The sequence below is a fragment of the Enoplosus armatus genome, chromosome 7 (assembly GCF_043641665.1).
Source record: "Enoplosus armatus isolate fEnoArm2 chromosome 7, fEnoArm2.hap1, whole genome shotgun sequence".
Classification (NCBI taxonomy): Eukaryota; Metazoa; Chordata; class Actinopteri; order Centrarchiformes; family Enoplosidae; genus Enoplosus; species Enoplosus armatus.
Window position 1 is genome coordinate 6383939 of NC_092186.1, and position 20469 is coordinate 6404407.

The 20469-nt window shown below is 42.4% G+C and overlaps 1 protein-coding gene across 2 annotated transcripts in view; it reads left to right on the forward strand.

Moving 5' to 3' along the window:
* lpp (LIM domain containing preferred translocation partner in lipoma) overlaps positions 1-20139 on the forward strand; it is a 129218-nt gene extending 109079 nt beyond the window's left edge. For both annotated transcript variants that reach the window (XM_070909096.1, XM_070909097.1), the window contains 3 exons: positions 14877-15055; positions 17367-17487; positions 19135-20139. In XM_070909096.1, coding sequence (XP_070765197.1) covers positions 14877-15055; positions 17367-17487; positions 19135-19263 — 429 coding nt within the window. In that variant the 3' untranslated portion in view covers positions 19264-20139. The remainder of the gene's footprint in view (positions 1-14876; positions 15056-17366; positions 17488-19134) is intronic.
* Positions 20140-20469: the final 330 nt, after the last annotated feature.

Genomic DNA, 20469 nt, shown 5'->3' on the forward strand with positions numbered 1-20469 from the left:
GGATAAAATGATTATGTGTAAAGTGAAAGGGGTTGCTCATAATCACAAACCACCAGAGAATAATCACTTGACTCTACAGTTTCTCTCAGCTCTACAGAGGTTTTTCGCATCTTGAAGCTAATGGTTTTAGCTTTAAGGCCCGCAACTTTACTGTTTTGCACTCAGCAACAGCAGGCAGCTGTTTCCAGTGAAAAAGCCCTGAAAAACTTGATGTATGCTAGCTGCCCAAGACTAAATGGCAGACAGACAAAGTTAGCAATTATCTGGTGAACGTACTGGAGCATTTAGCCACTATCAAGTCAGATATTTTTCTCTGAAGGAAGTGGAGTGAATGTCTGCTAGATGTGTAAATAGGTGACATTTTGCTAACACCTGAGCTATATCAACTTTATAAGATGATATGTCAGTGTGGTGTTTACAGCTTGTTATTCTGCCCCCAAGTGGCCAAAAAAGCTATGAAATTAATTAGCATAGCTTCAGATTTAACCTTAGTGATAGTGAGCAGCATAGTGAACATGAGCAGCAGAAACACAAGGCTAGCACAAAACTTGTCTTACTCTACCCACCAGTTCACTTTTTCTGGCCCAGGACAACCTGACAATGATTCATTTGTTCTCTCTGAATAATGATGTCAGATTTGCATTCATTGTCTTTTTATAATAGAGGATTTTCAGATATCTTTTCCTTGGTGAATTAGATGATGATTGTATTGTTTTCACTCAGTGAGCTGATGCATAACTATCTGGAGTTAGAGCTGATAAGCAGTCAGATATGGTTTAAATAAACTTGAGTTATTAAATGAGTATCGAAATTATGTTAGAATGTAACATGGTGTTAATTCTCTTCGTGGATTAGATAACACAGAAGAGTCTCTTGTCTGTTTCCTCATTTTTACTTTTCTAAATCACAGTTCAGATCAAAAATTGACCAGACTGAAGAAATGACTGACATATCCCAGGAGGCCTCTTAAGTTTGTTTTTTTTAATCTGGGGTGTTTTTATCCCTTCTTGCGAAACTGTGACCAGTTTTCCTGTTGCTATGTTGTGCAACACTCATGAAAGTATTTCCTTGCACAATATTGTCAGGAAAGACACATCAGCCTGCAAGACCACAATCAAATCATTTTGCAGAAGTGTTTCCCTCAATCAGTTTCATTAGAATGTGGTCCAGTTTTCAGTCCAGTCGCAGGATGTGACAGGGTCGAGGTTTCTTATTGTCAGCAATATCGTGGGTAAATTTGTAGGTCATTCCTGCAAGCTGGGACGGGAAGTAGCCGTTCAGTGCAATGAGACAGTACAGTGGAAAAGTTTGGCAATAGCTTTTAATTCTCACTATGACGATTATTTGTCCTAAAGAAATAAATTAGGACACACACTTGTACTGTTGATCTTCTGGCACTGAACATTTTTGACTAATACTTACAATTTCCCTTCACATCACTTGTAGGAAATGGCTTCATATGTACTTCACCAGTAAAATCTCGAAGCTTAGCTATGTGACGTTTAAACCAGTGGCAGGCCGTCTCCTAAATCATCCCTTTTCAGGCACTCACTGTGATTGTAGTTGTCTTGTCTGGAAGTTCTCCAACTCTGATACATGCGCTAAAGAGAAACGGGATAATTTAAGAACTTTATTTATGCATTTCATCAGCATAAATGTTCTTCTGGCACAAGATCAAAAGGATGGGGGAAATCTGAATTTCTTAATGAAAGTAATTTCTTCTTCTTTTATTCCCATCCTCAGGGTCATACGCCTCTGTACGATTAGAGAATGAACGTGAGAGTTGGGTCTCTGAAGAGAAATGTCATATCCCAGAGAGAAAGAGGAAAACTTCAAGTTAGCCTCCAAGTCAGTCAGTCTAGGAATCTCTAAGAGCAAACCAACATCAATGATACTGAATTTGTTTTTGGACTGTAGATTCCCACACTGCTCCCTCTCCAACCTGCCACATTATATTAGCAGCATATTAAACACGTATTAACCCCCTGTTGTCCATCTTGAGGACCTATTAGAAGAGTGTGTGTGTGTGTGTGTGTGTGTGTGTGTGTGTGTATGTATATATACATATATATGTGTATGTATATGTATATATACATATATATGTGTATATATATGTGTATGTATATATGTGTATGTATATGTACATATATGTGTATGTATATGTATACACACACACATATATGTATGTATGTATATATACGTATGTATGTTGACTTTTCCTGATCTTACAGGGAAATACACTTATTTGTTTTCTTGCCAAGAGTTAGATGAGAAGATCAATACCACTCTCATGTCTGTACGCTAATTATTAAGTTAGCACCTGCATGCAGTTAGCTTAGCTTAGCTTAGCATTAAACCTGGAGACGGGGAAAAAACAGCTAGGACATAATTCAGCTGTTTTCACTGGGTGAACAGTACGAGTAAACTGAACTTGATTTTTCAAAATTGGTGGAGTTGCCCTTTAAATTCAGATTGTATATCTTAAAAAATCTAGAATGCTTAAAATGTGTATACTATGTACACACAGATGAAAGTAAAAACTACATTTAACTAATTTGCACAAAAGATACATGTTAATAAAACTGACTGAAAATTCATTTTTAATGAAAAGAGTATTAAGTTAGTGAAAACTCATTTCTTACATTTTATATTTTCATCCCGTATGTCATGTACTGTAAGTGTGAAATAACACCCTCTGGCAGTCTATTACATTTGATGTAGGATATCTTACAGGTGTAACAGGTGCCTGAGGAAACTTACTGTGTGTAGAATGTGTATGCAAAAATCTCTAAATCCCTTTGCCAGGAATTGCAGGAATACATTTTGCACGCCACGCTGATAGATAAATAATAAAATAATAAAGTTCTCTGCCCTGTAACAAAGTAGGCAATCAGCTGTCCCCTTATCTAGGCTGAGACTTTACATATTCTGTGGAACAATACTGGTATTTGTACCAGCCAAATCCATGTCTTCCGCTGGGTGATTTGCCTCATCCAAACTGTTTGCCTAGATATCATTAATTCCTTTTAGTAATGTGCAGGAACTCACCCACATCTGTTATCATCACCTGTCTAGTTCCTGATTTTACAACCTGCTATCTCTCTGTCTGGCCAACCACCAGCCCTCAAATTGCAGAGACGCAATCAGCCTTTGTCCTCGGCACTTCCCTGGCTTGTCTACTTATCGCTGCCTATTTGAATACACAATGATGTTGATAAACTCTATAGATGTTCAATTAATGTCTCATTTTGCATGGAGTGCTTTGTAATCTTGCTTATGTGACAGCATAGGGTCGCCATTGTTTTTTTTTTTTCCTTGTCTGATGTGTCTAGGCCCTAGGTGTCCCATAGCTTCCCCATTCCATGTTTACCCACATGATAAGACTTTCAAGTATGAGAGCGTGTGCAAACACCACCCGGCGAGCCGTCCATCATTGTTACTGAGGGACAGCAGTTTTGAGTTTTAGTGCCACTAAGTGTTTTCCAAGAAAGCTCTCGTGTGAAACATTTTCCAGCAGATTCAAAGTATTGCTGACTGTATGTTTTCTGCAAACTGGAACAAATTAATCACAGGGCATCTGGAAATTCACAAATGGGAGAGAAACCCAGTGGGGCCGGACAATATTACAACAGTATTTTCCATAACAGCGAGGCATCTTAACTGGGTCTCTCGTAATTGGAGATCCAATTATGTAACCAGATCTATGATGGCATTTACATGATGTTTTCATGTGTTGACCCAAAACCAGAGGACCTGGGTTTATTGGTTCAAACTAAACCTTTATAGATAGCCACACATTTTTGTAGTTTAATGTTTATCAGTCATCTTGCAGTTCAATACACATTAAGGTTGAAAGTTGGAGGCTTTTTTACATTCTTGAAGGGTGCAATCTCAGACAAAGCTTGCTGAGAGCGGGATATGAGATGTAAAACATTTAAGAAGAGTGCTCCTCTTTAGAGGAAAAGTGCTGTAATTTGACAGGCCAAGAGTACACTCAGTGTGTCAGCGTTTGTGTGAACACACCAGCTGCAGACAGCATCATGTGTTGTTATTACGTCCAGGTATGTGGTGTAATTTGTTATTTGTATTCGCTGCATTTTCACTTGGACCAGTTTCTGTGGGGCATTTGACAATAGTTCTAATCCTTAAGATTTTCATGAAATCAAACCCTGTTTTTGATATTATTTATGGTTGGCATTTTTTTCTGCAATAGGCATTCAATGTATTTACATTCTTTACATCTCTATATACTGTAGTTGTTTTCATTGTTGGTGGCGGAGTCCACCATTCCCACATTGGTCTTCTAAGAGGGATTCACTGGAAACAATGCTTCATGTAATCCAGCGTTATAATTTTATCTCATTGCTGTCAGCATCGCTGTTGACTGTTCGCTACAGCTACAGCCGTATCAGAGCAGCTGTATTAAGTTACTGCTAATGCAAACAGAACGTTTCTTACCTCTACAAGTTAAATTAAGAGCACTGTCCTGGTGAATTACAGTGTGGATTACAGGAAATCCCAGTAACAGTCACAAGGTTGTTTGGCTGCTCTGTAAATGGATTCACCAGTTGCTCTTCTGCTGTTCCTCTGAGAAAGTAGCTGCTAAAGGAGAGTTTCCTGTAGTATCAACCTGAACCTGCTGTTAGCTGTAACCACTGGCATTGCCAAAGTAAAATCTTAGGTATTATAACTTTGACATGTAGACTCATGGAAGCTCATTCCTTACTATATTCACTTAACTAACGGCAATACTGACAGTATTTATAGACTCTGATTTAGAAATATTGATTTGAGACATTACAATTTCACATTAAAGAACAATGAAGTCATAAAGTTATCCCAGTCATTATACCTTCTAGAGAGGTCAAGCCGAAATGTTCTTACTCAGTGGGATTATGGAAGTCACCACATCTATTTGAAATTGTACTCTTAGAAATGAAGAGTCATTTTCAGTCTCCTTTCACTTCAGGAAGTCTGCTTCTAACCATTAGAGCATATTAGTTAACAGGGCTGAGAGCAATGAGGACTCTTCATCTATCTGATAGCTCAGCTGGTCTTTGAAGAAGTTCAGCAGCGGGATTCAGTGTCACTGGGGTTAATTACTTACACGGAGTGCCATGCCTACTGTTCTTAAGTCCATTTTATGTCATCCATATCTGCTTTGTTACTAGTTCTTGCAAATTTCTGCGGCTTTCCCACAGCCAGATTTTTGACCAGTTAATTTACTTTAAAATGGCTCCTTAGCTGCCCTTTGCTTCAGGTTCCATGCTGGTAAACAGATCCATTCAATCTGCTTAAATGACACCAGTGAAGGTAAAAGGGTTGTAGACAATGCCTAGTTCCCTGTTTGAGGCAGAATCCCATCCCCACTTTCCTGTTTATACTACCACTTCCCATGAATATAGATCATCCAAAGTGCAGCCAGTTTAAGTGTACTGTAATGAGACTGATGTAAGTAACACAAGGTCACGCCAGGAGCTGAGCTTCATATTGAAAGAGCTGTAATAAAGAGATAGGGATTTGCCCACACAAAACCTTAATCTATTTCTGCCTCTTTTGACAGAATTTCAGAGACCACCAAGGTCACGGACGCCAAGTTGCTTGACTATAATTACGTTCATTATCTGGTGTTGTACTATGGCTCTGTTATTTAAAATAAATGGGCTTTGGTCTCATTGGCTACACGCTCCGAATGATTTTCCATTCTGCTATTGTAAAAGAAAAGCTGCACACAGCAGCCCTGACCTGCCAGTCACCAGGAAACGTTCATGATTGACTGATGAGCTTTTACCCTCCGTGTCTGTTTGTCTGTCTTGGAAAGTGGTGATGGCAGCCTGGTCAACCATTCATGTCGCCTTTTTTATGGCTTAACTATTGGGCTGCTTCTCTTTTGTGTAATTAATTTTCACATGCAGAGCAACTTTAATATATCTTAATATGAATTTCTTTCGTCAGCTAGGACTCAACTTTTTCTGTGTTCAATTTACCAATCCACACGTAGAATGTTGTATATTTTAAGTATTAAGTATAACAACTATTTCCACTAAGCGTGTAAGAGAAACATGGGAAAAAGAAATGCATGATGCTGTTTCCAAGAAGATATGGTACACATGTTGATACAATTTAAAGTAATACATAGGTCTTATTCTAAACACAAACGTTATTCCTCAGTGTCTCAATTTTGTGAAACAACAAATGCAAAATCAAAGAAGGAATCATATTACCTTTATTTTGGGAGTGTCCAATGTTTCATTTGATTCATTTTTGACCTGTTTTCCAATGTATATAAAAGAACTATACCTCCTCACATAGACTTCCTTCTCATACACAATCAGCTTTGATGATGGGGAGGGTCCTAGCCAAAAACCGGATTCTCAAAGGCTAGAAAACAACAATTCCACCTTATTTCCAAAGATAGTTACAAGAATTGAATTCAAATAGAATTGTCCGCAATGGTGTGATACTGATATTTAGTAAATTTATTGCCACAATATCCAGTAAGCTACCAGTTACAATAGGCTAACTTCACAGCACACACCTCCCAGTCAGTTGTAACACCTTAAAGCCAACTGTTGTCACTGAGAGTTCATGAAAAACTAGTTAGCAAGCTAGCGGAGAAGTCGAAATAGTTAGTTAGCTAAGAGGGGTTACATATTTGACATAATTAGCCAAAAGTAATGATAAACTGTTGAAATAATTACCTAAAATTAATCAATAACCAGTTGAAATAGTTAGCAAAGAGTAATGCGTAAACCGCCCAAAGCTTTCAAAGTTGAACTAGTTTGCTGAAATTAAAGGATGAAGAGGTGGCAGTTGGCTAAAAGTGATGAATAACCAGTTGAAATAGTTTGGTTCAGTAGAAAGAACCAAACAGACCTAAACATGGACGATTCATAAAACTACTCCATGGTGTTACTTAACATCTACTGTAAAATCATTTGAAATGAAGACATTTGGAACATGATGGGTGGTGTTGATAAAGGGGTACTTGAGTTTTGCTGGCAATGTGGGGGTACATCAGACAAAAAAAGGTTGAGAACCACTGCTGTAGTTATGTTTACTGAATTTTACGAGAGTGTTCAAACGCTCCCTACTAATACAATCTAGATAGCAAAGGGAAGTTTCCGAGGGTCGCACAGCACCCAGAGGCGACAGGCATGGTGTCAGCTGTATTGGAGCTCCTGGTGATGGATGTCCTCCACAGCACATCATACCAGACTACTCTCCCACCTAACAACGGGATATCCCCAAGAACTCCCCTAAAGCCCCTGCTGTCATTGGGAGAGGGGATATACGATACAATACATCCAATCACAGTCTCATCTCTCCCCTCATATCCAGTCACGGTGATGTAAACAGTACAACGCCCAAAAACAAAGTTTGTGATGCTGCTTCACTGACAGTAATATGGCTCTAATTAGAAATGACTTGCACACCACCCACACACCTGTCACTTCTCTGTGATGGATATCCAGGTAGTCAGATCCAGAGGCTTGCAGCCAGCGTGGTGAGTTCAGGGCCCCCATATGCTCGTTGGTGTGGCGTTGCAGCTCGCTGTCGGCGGCTCTGCATGTCTGCGAGCGGCTGCACAGCTGCTGCTCACGCTGGGAGAGCTGCCACACGCTCGCCGAGCGGCAACAGCAGGTATACACCCACCCTGGTTTTACTCGTCGTCTGAGGCACGCTCGCGAACACAGGGCGGCTCAGCTTTCTGCTGACTTCGTCATCAAATATTCATGGCTGTCTGCATTAGTTCGCAGAGTTCTAATTGAGTTCTGTATATTCAGACGTGATTAACTCGGTCTAATTCCTCAAAGGAGTGAGCCAATTAGATAGCACTTGCATGAATAGGATTTCACATCTTAGTACGTCTCCAGACTTGCCAAGACAATTATGTGTGTGTATAATTGCGCTCTACAGTGGGTGTGAGCTCACTAAACTCAAGCAGGTCATTATTTCTTATTACTGATGCGCACTACAGGAAATGCAGCTGTCCTATCCATTACAAGCAAGCAAATGAAAAGCATGAGTGTTGTTATTAGAATACACTGTTTGGACAAGAGAGGAGGGAGCGATTCCAAACACCGGGCCCTCTAAACCTTCCTCATGTTTTTTGTCTAAGCACATTTCCTCCCCCCCAGGAGCGAGCAGGAGAAAAATATCCGTGACCCAGTGCTGACCCACCACAATGTCACTCTAACTCATGGCATGAGAGAACTACTGCCGGGGTCTTTGTCAGTTTCTCTCTGTAACCAGAGCAGGAGACATTGCCCAAAGTCCAGAGGGGTCACATTCTGCTGCGGAGCTGAATTTAAGGCAGAGAGGCAGACAGGCAGGCCGGCCACTTTGCCTGAGCCGGGGAGAGAGATCAGGGCCCCCACTGCCACCTTTTATTCTTTAAAGAAAGGCCTGAGCGAGGCATGATCTGTGTGTCGGCCCTGTCCCTTCATGTTGGCTGTGGCCTGATATTATCACTTGGCTAAAATAAGAAATGTGCGCCAACGAATAAATCCGCACAGCTGAGTTTAATAGAATGTATGAATATTTAAATCTCATTCGACATGTGCAGTTTTTGTTACTTACTCAAAACTCTGCTCCGAAGTGAAAGAAGTAAAACCTGCACAGGCAGTGCAGCTGCTGGTGAAAAGGGTCTCAGGGCTGCTCATAAACCGTCGAGGCAGAGATATAAACTAAATGTAAAAAACAAATCAGGGTAGGAGGCTCTGGCAGGATGCCACCCCTTTCCTGCACACGCTGGTCATCCATAACCCAGTGTGAATTTATTACACAGACAGACTGAGCTGAGCTGAGCTGAGCAGGGTAGACCTACACTCGGAGGAAGCGGAGCCGTTCCAGGTCAGAGACATCGAAACCTTGGCGCACTCGTCCTGACTGACTGGCGTGCACACAGATGAGTGTCACAAACGCTCCGTCTGTGAATTACACAGCCGATAGTTTCAAGGTCACTGATCCTCTGAGTTACCAAACCATTAGGAGAATCACTTTCCATTGCGTGACATGCTCGCTCACACCCACACGTAAACAAAAAAACACACGCGCACACCTCAGTCATCTGCATCCAGGCAGCAGAAAAGATACGAGTGGGTGATTTACATAACACGCTTATAAATGACAGGATTCTGTAAAGGAGTCAAGCCGTGTTAATATATCTTCATATGCTCACGCTGTGGGTCTGATGCTTGGAAACTGCACAGACAGACGGACAGAGTCAGGATGCCAGGGACTCTGGAAAGCAATCACTGATATGTAAAATTAAATTTAAGTTGAGTGTAATGGGGCTGGAGATGGGATCGGGAGAACTTGGGTGAGAGTTGGACCTCAGGGAGGGGGAAATGGCAGGGGGTCGTTCACTTGTTAACCTTCACAGGATGAGGTGGGGAGAGATGATCACGATCGCTGAACCCGACCAGCTGAAAGGAAACTCAGTTCTCCGCACACGCACAGTTACTGGCGGACCTCTGCACCTCCGTGGCCTGAGCAGACCACAGATCAGGGGAGGGTGGTGCTCCCACAATCCCTTCGCAAATGTGTGGAGATTTAAATGAGCTCCCAACCTCCCTCAGCCAAAGCAGATTTCTGGCATTTTCTGCGGGCCAAGACCTCCATGATTTGGCTTAAGAATGTGGAAAACAAGTTTATTTCCCTTTAACCCACGACCACATTAATCCTGTCTAGTGCTTTGTCAAAAGGTTTTTCAACTGACTCTAGGTATCTCCCAAAACCTCTCAATTACTGTAAATGTTTTACATTTGCTGCATTTTTCTTTGACTTTCTTTAACAAATATCACTGTGACAGAAATACTTGTTCGGGAGCTGTGTCCACAATTAGGATTCAAACTGCAGCATCAGTGTCTGTAAACACTGACATGGGGACAGCTTTGCCAAATCTGCTTTTTAAAATATGCATGAACAGAAGCTGGTGCCAAGTCAGCTGTGAGTGAGGTAACTTGGCTTCTTCCTTGTGAAAGTACTTCAAATAATAGAAGACCACACAGATAATACTGTAAACTGAAGACTGTTGAGAGCTTTTCAGTCATGACCTTTGCATTCATAGTCTGGTGGGGAGTAAGTCAACCCTAGTATGTGTGAGTTGCAAGGGGGTGGTACATTAAATGGGATGGTTAAAATAGAAAGATGGACATTGGAAGTAAGTAAAACATCTCTAGTGTATTTAAGGCATCTTAATGGAGGTTAAGTGGGGCTTAGCAGATCTTAAATAGTCCTCTTGATGGTCAGCGAGCAGCAGGTGTCACAGGGGGTCTCACCTTAAAAGATGGAATGTGTAATATTTTTAGGATGGACGAAATAACATCCTTAAAATAAAATACAACCCAGTAAAACAGCACTGAAGTACTACCTGCGTGACGTTCACAAGCCTTTCTCATTGCTGAGACTGTCAGAGCAGTATTTACTCTGTCACCGTGTTCAAAGGAATGTTTTGGGAAATACGCTTTTCACTTTAAGAGTCAGATGAGAGGATTGATACCGCTCTGGCCTCACAGCCCAGCACTGTCCCTGGAGGCTTGGTCTGTAGGAAGCTAGCCCCAGCAGCTGATTAGCATCTTGGCAAGGGGCACTTACTTTCTGGACTCTGACAGGCCACTGATTGCCTGGCAACCAGTAAATCACTGCACCCGACTAACAACCAGTGAAACCACAACTTGTTGTTTTTACACTTGTACGGATGAAACATATGAGGTAGAACGTGTTCATGGATGAGCTTTAGTGCCACAAAGCCCCCCCCCCCCCCCCGTCTTTATGCTAAGCTAAAGCTATCAATCCTCTCATCCAACTCTTAGAGTTTTGCCGTATGCGTCCAGGAAGCTACTTTCATAGGAATGCCTGGGGCGCCATCTTTGATCACAGTATCCAGTTCTCCTTAACACATTCAGACATGAGAGTGACGTCTGTAATATTTTCCCCCCAAATACTCCTATATAGCAGTAGTTTGTGCTGTTGCATTAGATTGTGGTTAGATAGATTGTTTTTGTTGACCCATGCAGTTTCTAACTTTCTCACTTTGTCTGTAGTATCACCTCACTATGAGTCACACTTCCTTCATCTCTAATATCTCCCACGTCTTCTCGTTTCTCTTATTTTATAGCACTTCCTGTTGAAAACCAAGCCACTTGAGTACATAATTACATATTTGTTGACAAAATGATTTGTCTTTGTCCCGCTTGATTGACCCATATTAAGCAATAAAAGGGAGAGAGGCTGCTTGTCAAGGTTCATTAAGTCAGCCGACACCTTCCCTCAGGAAGTGGGAGGGTCAGTGATTTGACTCATAGTTCACGACCAAGTCAGTGTCTCTGCGGAGGAAGCCAAACACAGCAGCAGCGCTCAGACCTTTCTTTCGAGCAAGCTCTTGTTAGATATCGCTGAGCTACCTTCAGTAGGGTGTAGTTAATTCACACAGCATGGCCTGGCACCGGCCAGCACATTCTGTGAGGGTCTGGAGACACACACACACACACACACACACTGAATCAGATCATCTGTAAATTTGGCCCGCTCCGAGTTCAGCGTGCCAGGTCATAAATCGCGTGCAGTCTCAATGAACTCCAGCCTGCCTCCTGTCAGCCTGACGTGGCCATGTGAGAAAAAAAAAAAAAAAAGAACAGATAGGTGTAAAAAATGTGTGATGTGAACGGCTTCAACTTAGCAATATGCCACGGCACATTTCCATCTGTTTACTGCTCCATCTGCAAACATGTACAATACGCCTTTGTTCCAGCATTGTTGTACCTGTGGCTGTGCCCTGCATTGAAAAGTACAAACCACAGGCTGAATTATTTCTAATGTTTTAATTGGGGATGAGTCCTTGACCCCTGAGTGTGTGAGCCAATGATGCGAGTACTGATTTATATTCCGTAGTTATGAACAGGTTTAATGCAACAATTACAAAAAGTTGAGACCGCAGTTGTATTTAAATACCATGAATGATAATGAGGAGTTGGCAGCTATTTTGATGATCAATTAATCGTCAAAACATTTGATGGCTCCAGCTTCTAAAATGTGAGGATTTGATACTTATCTTACTGTATATTACCAATCTGAAGATAACACCTCTGGGCTCTGAGACTGCAAATGAAAGGATTAAAGTAAATAATAGTCGTTTTTCTGGAGTATTTTCCACTAGTTTCTAATTTAGTCGTACTTTACCTGTTTAAAATAAATCAATGGCTGGAGGCAATATCATCTGATCCAATAAAGTTATAAATTACAAGATGATTTACTACAGAAATGAGTGACATTATCCCTCTCCTTTAACATTTAAAAGATAAAAGACTCTATATGATGATTTTTCTGTGTGTTGTTTGACTGTCTGCCTCTCTGCCTCACTCTGTCTCATGTTCAGAGCGGAGCACATGGGACCTCCTAACTCCCTGTTACATGCTTTGTTTGCCATCACACTCCTCATTCCAACAGACAGCTGTGTCAAATGTTGTTTTGGGAGCCCGTTGCTAAATAGTGGGAAGCTGGGCCGGACTGCGCGGGCATCAGTGTGTTTGGTGTGAGACCCCGATAGCACTTTGTAGCAAAAGGAAAACGGCTTACAATGAGAGAAGAAAAAAATGGGGGGGGGGGGGGGGGGGGGCACAATTGACTTTAACGCACTCCACTCACTCCTCAGTTCAGCAAGAGGCTGTCTGACCTAAATTCACTTTACCTCATCTGCCTAGACATTTGTTTAGCCTTCTGGGCAAACACTTAGAGAAATGTATGAGGGAGAAGGGGAAAAAAAAAAAAAGAATACATATGCTTGAATACATCACATTTAGTCAGGGGGAAAAGCAAAACCCGGACATCTGCAGACGTATACAGCCCTCTAGTGGCAACGTGCAAAGGACCTGGATGTCTGGGCAAGAAGTGATTTATGCAGTTTCCTGAACCATCTGTGGAGGTTGTACCCAAACACAAACCATGTACATTCTCTGCTTCGACATCAGACCCACATTTGTGTAACAGGCCTAATACATGTTACCTAATACCAAAATAAAAGGAGTCACGAGCGGATGAAGAAACAACAGAGGCTGAGCAGAATGAATGAATTGAGGTCATAGAATCTTACCATCAGAGAGAAGGAGAGAAATTTTGTCTTTTGAGTACTGTACTCATTACAATGGCCCGGAGGAACTGTGTGCTGTGAAATCATATGCTCTAGTTAAGCTAAACAAGGGCAAGGTATTCCCACATGAAGGGCAGATGAGAATAAGAAAGTGGAAATGCAGACAGATGAGTAAGAGTTGAGGATGGTTTAGTGCTGTTTGGCCCCGGTATCTTACTCAGATTCTCAGGTTGCAAATATATTCTCTCTCTCTCTCTCTCTCTCCCTCTCTACCTCTACCTCTCTCTGTTTCTGTGTGCGTGTGTGAGGCAAACCTCAAGGGCTCAGTGCAGCGAGCTCATTAAAGGCTTCATTCCACTTCCAGGATCGAGCAGGATTGCAATATGGACATTGTTTATACACAAATGTTGCCCTGGGAATAATGTTTATTTCTATTACCGTCTTGGAGGGGGGAAGAAAAAAAAAAGACAAATAAGAATGCGGAGCTTGTCTGCACACATTGCTTTTCATGAAATAATGCCTCTCCAGGAGTGCTTTGAAGAAACGGCCATTTTTCAAACCACCTCTTTGCAGCCTGAAGTCGTACATCAGCTGCTCCCATCTCTTGCCCTCGCGCCCTCCGGTGACACATGATCGCGACGTGAGGAGGCCTGAGAAGCAAAAAGTCAGACACCTCATAGAATCATGTCAGGAACAATTGCACGTTGTAGTTTCAATGCACCTCATCCTGTAAAAAGCAGCTTTTCTCATTAGCATACAGACTATAAATGTCACTGCACGTGCTGCGCAGCCGGACAGGGGGCAGTCGGGGGTTTACCTCGGCCGAGCGGTCACTGAAGTGTCATTTTAAACGGCAGGGCCCGGCGGTGCGTCTGGGAGGCAGCCGATGACGCAGCGCAGTGTTGCTACACACCCCGAGCTGTGTTTGGAAACACTGAGGCAGCTTGCTACTACAGTGGGAGCCAATGGGAACAGCTGAACCGTGCACTCTTTAGCCCAGCCAAGCGCAGAAAAGGGGTGGGGGTGGGGGGGGGCAGAGAGACACAGAGATCCAGGAAATGCCTGAGTGAGAAGCAGCTACAGTGAAGGCCCCATCAACACGCACACAGCCACATCAGGCCGCACATTGATCACCCTCGCATGATATATCCACCCTCCCCCCGTAATTGCATTGCTGTTTAGAGAGGCAGTCGTTATTTATGAAATATTGAAATAACAAATGGCGTCTCCCGGCAGATATTAAGAAGAGAGATGCCACAGATAAGTCAGAGGCAGGCGGCCGCCACGTCCCCCCCGCGGGCCACTTGCCCAGTCGCCTGGCTGCAGAAAACCTGCAGTCATCACAAAGTGGAAATATTTACTGCTCACACTCCTGCATATGGGAGGATGGAGTGTGGGTGAGGGCAGCTGAAAAATGACTGTGTTTGTGTTTCGAAAGGAGTGCTAATAAGATTCCTTCAGCTTCTGAGGCATTCGAGGACAGCCGAGCTAAAGGTCCGGAGTGTGGATTCATTTGTTGCATGGGCACCGAGCCACCTGAAGTGTGACCCTGGCAACCGGATGTTAAAAACCGCAAACGCAATCTGGAGGAAATGCAGAAAAACCTTTTTTTTTTTCTTTTCTAAATTTGTCGTGCTGGTTAAACATTTGTCAGAGAAGTGCTAATTGTAAACAAGCGCTCAAGGGGCCTTTTGGAAATGAATCATCAGAATCACTACATTCATCATCAGGTTTGTTGTGTAATCATGTGGGTGTCTGTGGGCTTGTGTGTTTGTGTCCGCAGAACACCCTTGAGACCTGCAACATCTGCAGTAAGCCCATCATGGAGCGCATCCTGCGGGCTACAGGGAAAGCCTACCACCCTCACTGCTTCACCTGCGTGGTGTGCCACCGCAGCCTGGACGGCATCCCGTTCACCGTGGACGCTTCCAACCACATCCACTGCATCGAGGACTTTCACAAGTACGCAGTTTACGTCCTCATCAGATTGGAAATAAATATTATAGTAATAACAGTGGATCAAATGACTTTATGTGACGTGTGCTCATTGTGACGAACCAACCTCATCATTGACCTTTCCAGGTGCACAAGGCAGCAGTAACACTCTGCTGTCTGCCCAGCACTAAATTGCAGACAAAGTTAGCAACTAGCGGGTGAACATAGTGGAGCATTTAGCAGCTAAAGAGCCAAATATTTCCCTCAGGAATTGGTGGAGACCAACATAGAGTGAAAAGGAGAGAGAATGTTTGTCACGAGTAATATATATCCAATTTCAAAGCCTTAAAATAGCTTTAAAATCCTCTTATTAATTGTATATATTGTAACTGCCTGGCAAGCTATTCGCTGTTTCATCCAATCCAAGAAATGCCTTGATTTAGTTTTTCCACTTACGACGTTGTGCCTACAACTGCATACTACTTCCAACTGTTCCTTTAAAGCTGCACGAATCAGTCTTTCCATATTAACCATGGATCAAAGTGTAGTGTAATGTGAAAGGTGTCAAAGAATTATCAGTTGACTCTGCTGTTCCCCTCAACTCTACGGAGCATTTTAGCGTCTTTCAGCTGATTGTTTTGGTTATATGGCCCGCAGCTTAACTGTTTTGGTTCACTCCAAAGGCTCTCATCAACCTCGTTTCCAGCAGGCAGCGAAGAAACCCTGATGAACCGGCTGCACGTTTCCTGCCCAGCACGAAAAATGGCAGGCAAACAGAACTAGCAAGTAGCTGGTGAAGAAAGGAAAACATCTCGCTGACAGATATTTTTGTCAGGAATTGGTGGACACCAAACCAGACCTAAAAGGAGAATTAATATTTAACTTACATTTGGCAGGAGGATAGAAACAGAACTCCAAACAAATCCTTATGTGTAGACGTGTAAATAGGCAACTGTTTGCTAAAACCTGAGCTATATATATGGCCTATATGTCAGTGTTCTGTTTACAGCTTCTTCCACTGCCCCCAGATGGCTAAAAACAATTTCTGCTTTAAAATCCGTTACTGACCGCAAAATATGAGCTATATTTAAGCCTAATCAATGTGGGGTCTTAGTGCTTCCTTTTCGGGAAATACGAGCCGGCGATGTCACAAGCCCACTGACCTTTATGAGATGCAGCTGTAGACATGAATTTAATAGTAAATTCCTGTCATTGTGTCACAATCCACCGATTGCATAACCACCACCTTACCAGAAATGTTCCCTTGCTCGGTGACCAGAAGGGAAACAGAAGTAAACAGTTGGCTCTTGGTGTGAGTGCACAGCTTTTTGCTTTGTGGAGTAGCTGCACTGTGCCGTTGTTTAATTCCACATGACAAGTGTGACCTCAGCAGCCCTTTGTATCGAGGAATAGTCACGCCGGGGCCTGAGATTTTTGCTCAGGCTAATACTGCGAGGCCGTGGTTCCCAAAAAGCCACACACCCCCTTCGCTTCCTGATTCCCAGGCACTCAGACAGCATGTGAAATGAAAGTGTCCACCGCGCCTTCAGTCACCTGACAGGACCTGAAATCTCTGCGTGTTTTTCATATCCTCATTGATGCTATTGTTAGATAGACCTCTTTCCGCAGAAGGCATTTCCAGAGTTACTGATGAAAATGTTATTGTGAGAGTCGGTTATGATTCTTGTAAAAGTCCTACGATGTTTGGCTTTTCCTCAAATATTCAAATAATCACATGAAATATTTCAGAGAAGATTGTTTCATAATGCGTAACCACTATTGTTCTTTATAATATATCCTGACGGGTCATGATTAGACCTCTAAAAATGATTCAGATAAATCACAGGAAAAAAATCCCTTTTTGGTTGAACTGGTCACAACCAGTAGACATATGTCAAGATGATTGATCGCAAGTAGACTTTAAGGGGTCACAAGCCAAGAAGGTTATGAATGCTGGACTAGCCAAGTGACACACCTTGTCTTATTCCGGCTCCTGAAGGATTTGATGTTTCTTTCTCTGATTTCTTGTTTCTTTCTTGTAGTCTAGCAATTTGAACTCCACTTCACAATTTTCTGACATTTCATAAACCAAACGATTAACCGATTAGTCAAGAAAGTCACAGGCAGATTAATGAATAATGAAAATCATTGTTAGTTGTGGCCCCACTTTTGCATATACAGTCTCAAAAGTAAGGATAGACTAAACTAAACTAAAACTAAACTTCTTATGAATCTCATTGTGTCAAATTGTGTCGCTGGAGGTCACAATATGTGTCATTATGTCAATATTTCCTGTGTTTCTGAGCTCATTTCTGTTGTTCCTGGTTCTCTTTCACAGGAAGTTCGCTCCACGCTGCTGTGTGTGTTCTGAGCCAATAATGCCGGCGCCGGGCCAGGAGGAGACCGTCCGTATTGTGGCCCTGGACCGCGACTTCCACGTGCAGTGCTACCGCTGTGAGGTATGTGCTCATCTCTTCCGCAATGTGAGCCTCCCTGTAGTTAGCAGTGATGGTTTGGTACCATGTTGCATTACAGCATGAAGGTATAAGGCACAACGCACATACCCGTCACCTTTTCAGTGAGACGGCTGAATCATCCCTCTTTTACCTGCCTTGAAATAGCTTTCCATCGCTCCTCTGCAAAGTTCACGGACTTACATAGTAACCAATCTGTCAGCCGTTGCTCGCCGACTGATATGCGGCGCCGAGACATTACGTGCCCGGCTAAAAGAGAAGTAACGTGTCACATTGTCAAAGTGCCGTGCCAGTGTGAGTACACAGAGCGTTTGGCAGGCATAAAGGTCAAAGGAAAGCAAAGCAGATTAGTTCAGCTGAAGGGGCTCAACAAGAGAAGAATTTTGTCACCAGGGAGACATGAAGAGACAGAGTTGTGTCTGTGTGTGTGTGTATGAGAGAGAGAGAGAAAATAATACCAAACCAAAGTGTGTATCTGTTTTTGTGTGTGTGTGTGTGTGAAATTATCGACATGGTCGGTGTGGTTATTACCATGTAATAAGAGTGTAGAGCGCACACTTCCCAAACCGTGTTACAGGTGCTGGATCAAGAAACAAATCCACTCACTGTACTTTAATAGAGCAGCGTTTGTATTGAGGAGATCCTCTCCAGGCATTGTCAAGTAAACACCAGAGAGAGAGGGGCTCTCTGTTAGACTGTGCTTTGAGCTAAATACTAACATGCTGATGTTTAGCAGTTCTAATGTTGACCATATTCTAGGGATGGCCTGATCAGGTTTTTTTCTTAATCGGAATCTTATTAATATTTTATATATATATAAGTGTCCTATATTTACCTAAATGTTGATTAAATATGTATCTGACACATTGAAATAGCCGCTGTAGCCTTCTAGATTTGGCGCATCTTATTTTCTTATTTGTCATTTTAACCAGCGAAAGCGACAGGTGAGAAGCTGCTACCTGAATGTTGCTCTTATGTTCACGCGCACCCTGATCCTTAGGATCCGCTCAGGATATTTCATTGGTTTTGCAGGTATTTAGTCATAAACCAAAGTAGTGGGCAAAAAAGTTTCACTTCATGTTGGTGCTAGATAAATAGATATTACAATTCACTTGAGGGAAGCATGAACCATGTACCAAATATCATGGCACGCCATCCAATTTGATAGCATGGCTAAAAAAATAATGTTTTACTTGCGCAAAAAAGTGTAGACAAATAGGGGACAAAGGAGACAAGATATATTCATTTTAAAATCTGTAAAAGAGAGAGTAGAACTTTTGTTCCAACTATAAACACTTCCAAAGATAAAAAAGATTTAATATAAAAAAGATGTTAAACCCTTAGGTGGTGAGGTGTTAAGAGAGAGGAATCTTTTGTCTGACTGTTGCCCAGTAACAACCAGTTGTTGCCCCTCCAGACTCACCAGCTGGTAGAAACCACATCCTGGCTTCAGCCTCGCAGGCTGTCCTGCAGAGAGCCTCCTGTAGCTCGACTCTGGCTGAGTTTTTAAACAGCAGTAAGCGTCTCATTTGGGGTGCGAGCACAGTGAGCGTATGAGTGAGCCTGATCGGCGAGCGTGGCTAATCACTCTGTTTGTGTTGTGTGGACTAACAGAGTATCTGTGTCCTGCAGGACTGTGGCTCTCTGCTCTCGGAGGGGGATAACCAGGGCTGCTACCCTCTGGACGGACACGTCCTCTGCAAAAACTGTAACACCAGCCGCATCCAGGCCCTCACCGCCAAGGCCACCACTGACCTCTGAACAGCCCGCCGCCCGGTCACCTCCACTGTGATAACCCAACGCTCTCTCTCTCTCTTTCTGTCTACCCCCCTCTCTTCCTTTTTCTCGCAAACATATCGATCCACAGAAGCTTGCATTCCTCAGCATATCCATGTATATCCCTATATATATATTCACTTTCACTAACAAGAAATAGCAAGACGAGTTCACCGGCATACGTTTATCTATTAACTCGGTACAATAACAGTAGAAGGCTGTGTGTTTTTAAACTGTGTTGTTAAATAAATAGTTTGAAAAACATTTTGGGAAATATACTTAGCTTAGCATAGCATAGCATTAAAAACTGGAAACAGTTAGCCTGGCTCTGGCCCAAGTTGCAAATATTTCACCTACCTGCATCCTTAAAGTTGTGTCTCAAGTGGTTTTATGGGGGGTTGTGGGCTGCCTCTGGCCAAGATTAAGCCCGCCACATAACCCTCCGTAAAGCCGCAACTCAACTAGACAACTTTCAAGACTTCTTTTTTTGCAGGAATTTTAAAAAACAAGATATAATGTGTTAGTGAGCTTTAGAGGTGCTGGTAGGCAGTTTTTGTTACCTTTGGACAGAGCCTGGCTAGCTTTTTCCTGTCTTTATGCTAAGCTAAGCTTAAGATGTGGCTTTATATTGACTGTACAGATATAAAAGTAACAAAGTAGCAAATATTTTCCAAAATGTCAAACTATTGCTGAAAATCACTCCAAATCCATCAGTTAACAGTTACAATATACACCATCACTCAGTGTTATTATCTCATATCATATTCATCTTAAACGGGCATTTTCTAGACAGAGTCCACATGCATGCATGCACATATGCATGCAAGCCCAACTATTTCTCACTGACTGTTCTTGTGTTTGTCTCCACCAAAACATGCAAAATGTTTGACACATCTGTCCTGCAGATGAAGCCATCATGGGTGGATGTGTATATGACTGTAGCTTTGGCAGTATTTAGAAATGTTATGTTGGTTAGAACATTCCTTTTATTCTTTAGTGTTTATTACAGTGCAAATCCACAGACGGTACACAAATAGGGATAAAATTACACACTGACGCTCATTATTGCAACACAGTTCTGCATAACTGAACACCAAAGAATTGAATTTAAACTGCCATATTCACCGTGTACTTATTTTGTATGCAGCTATATTAAACATTACGTACATTACATAGCTTGGGACCACATGA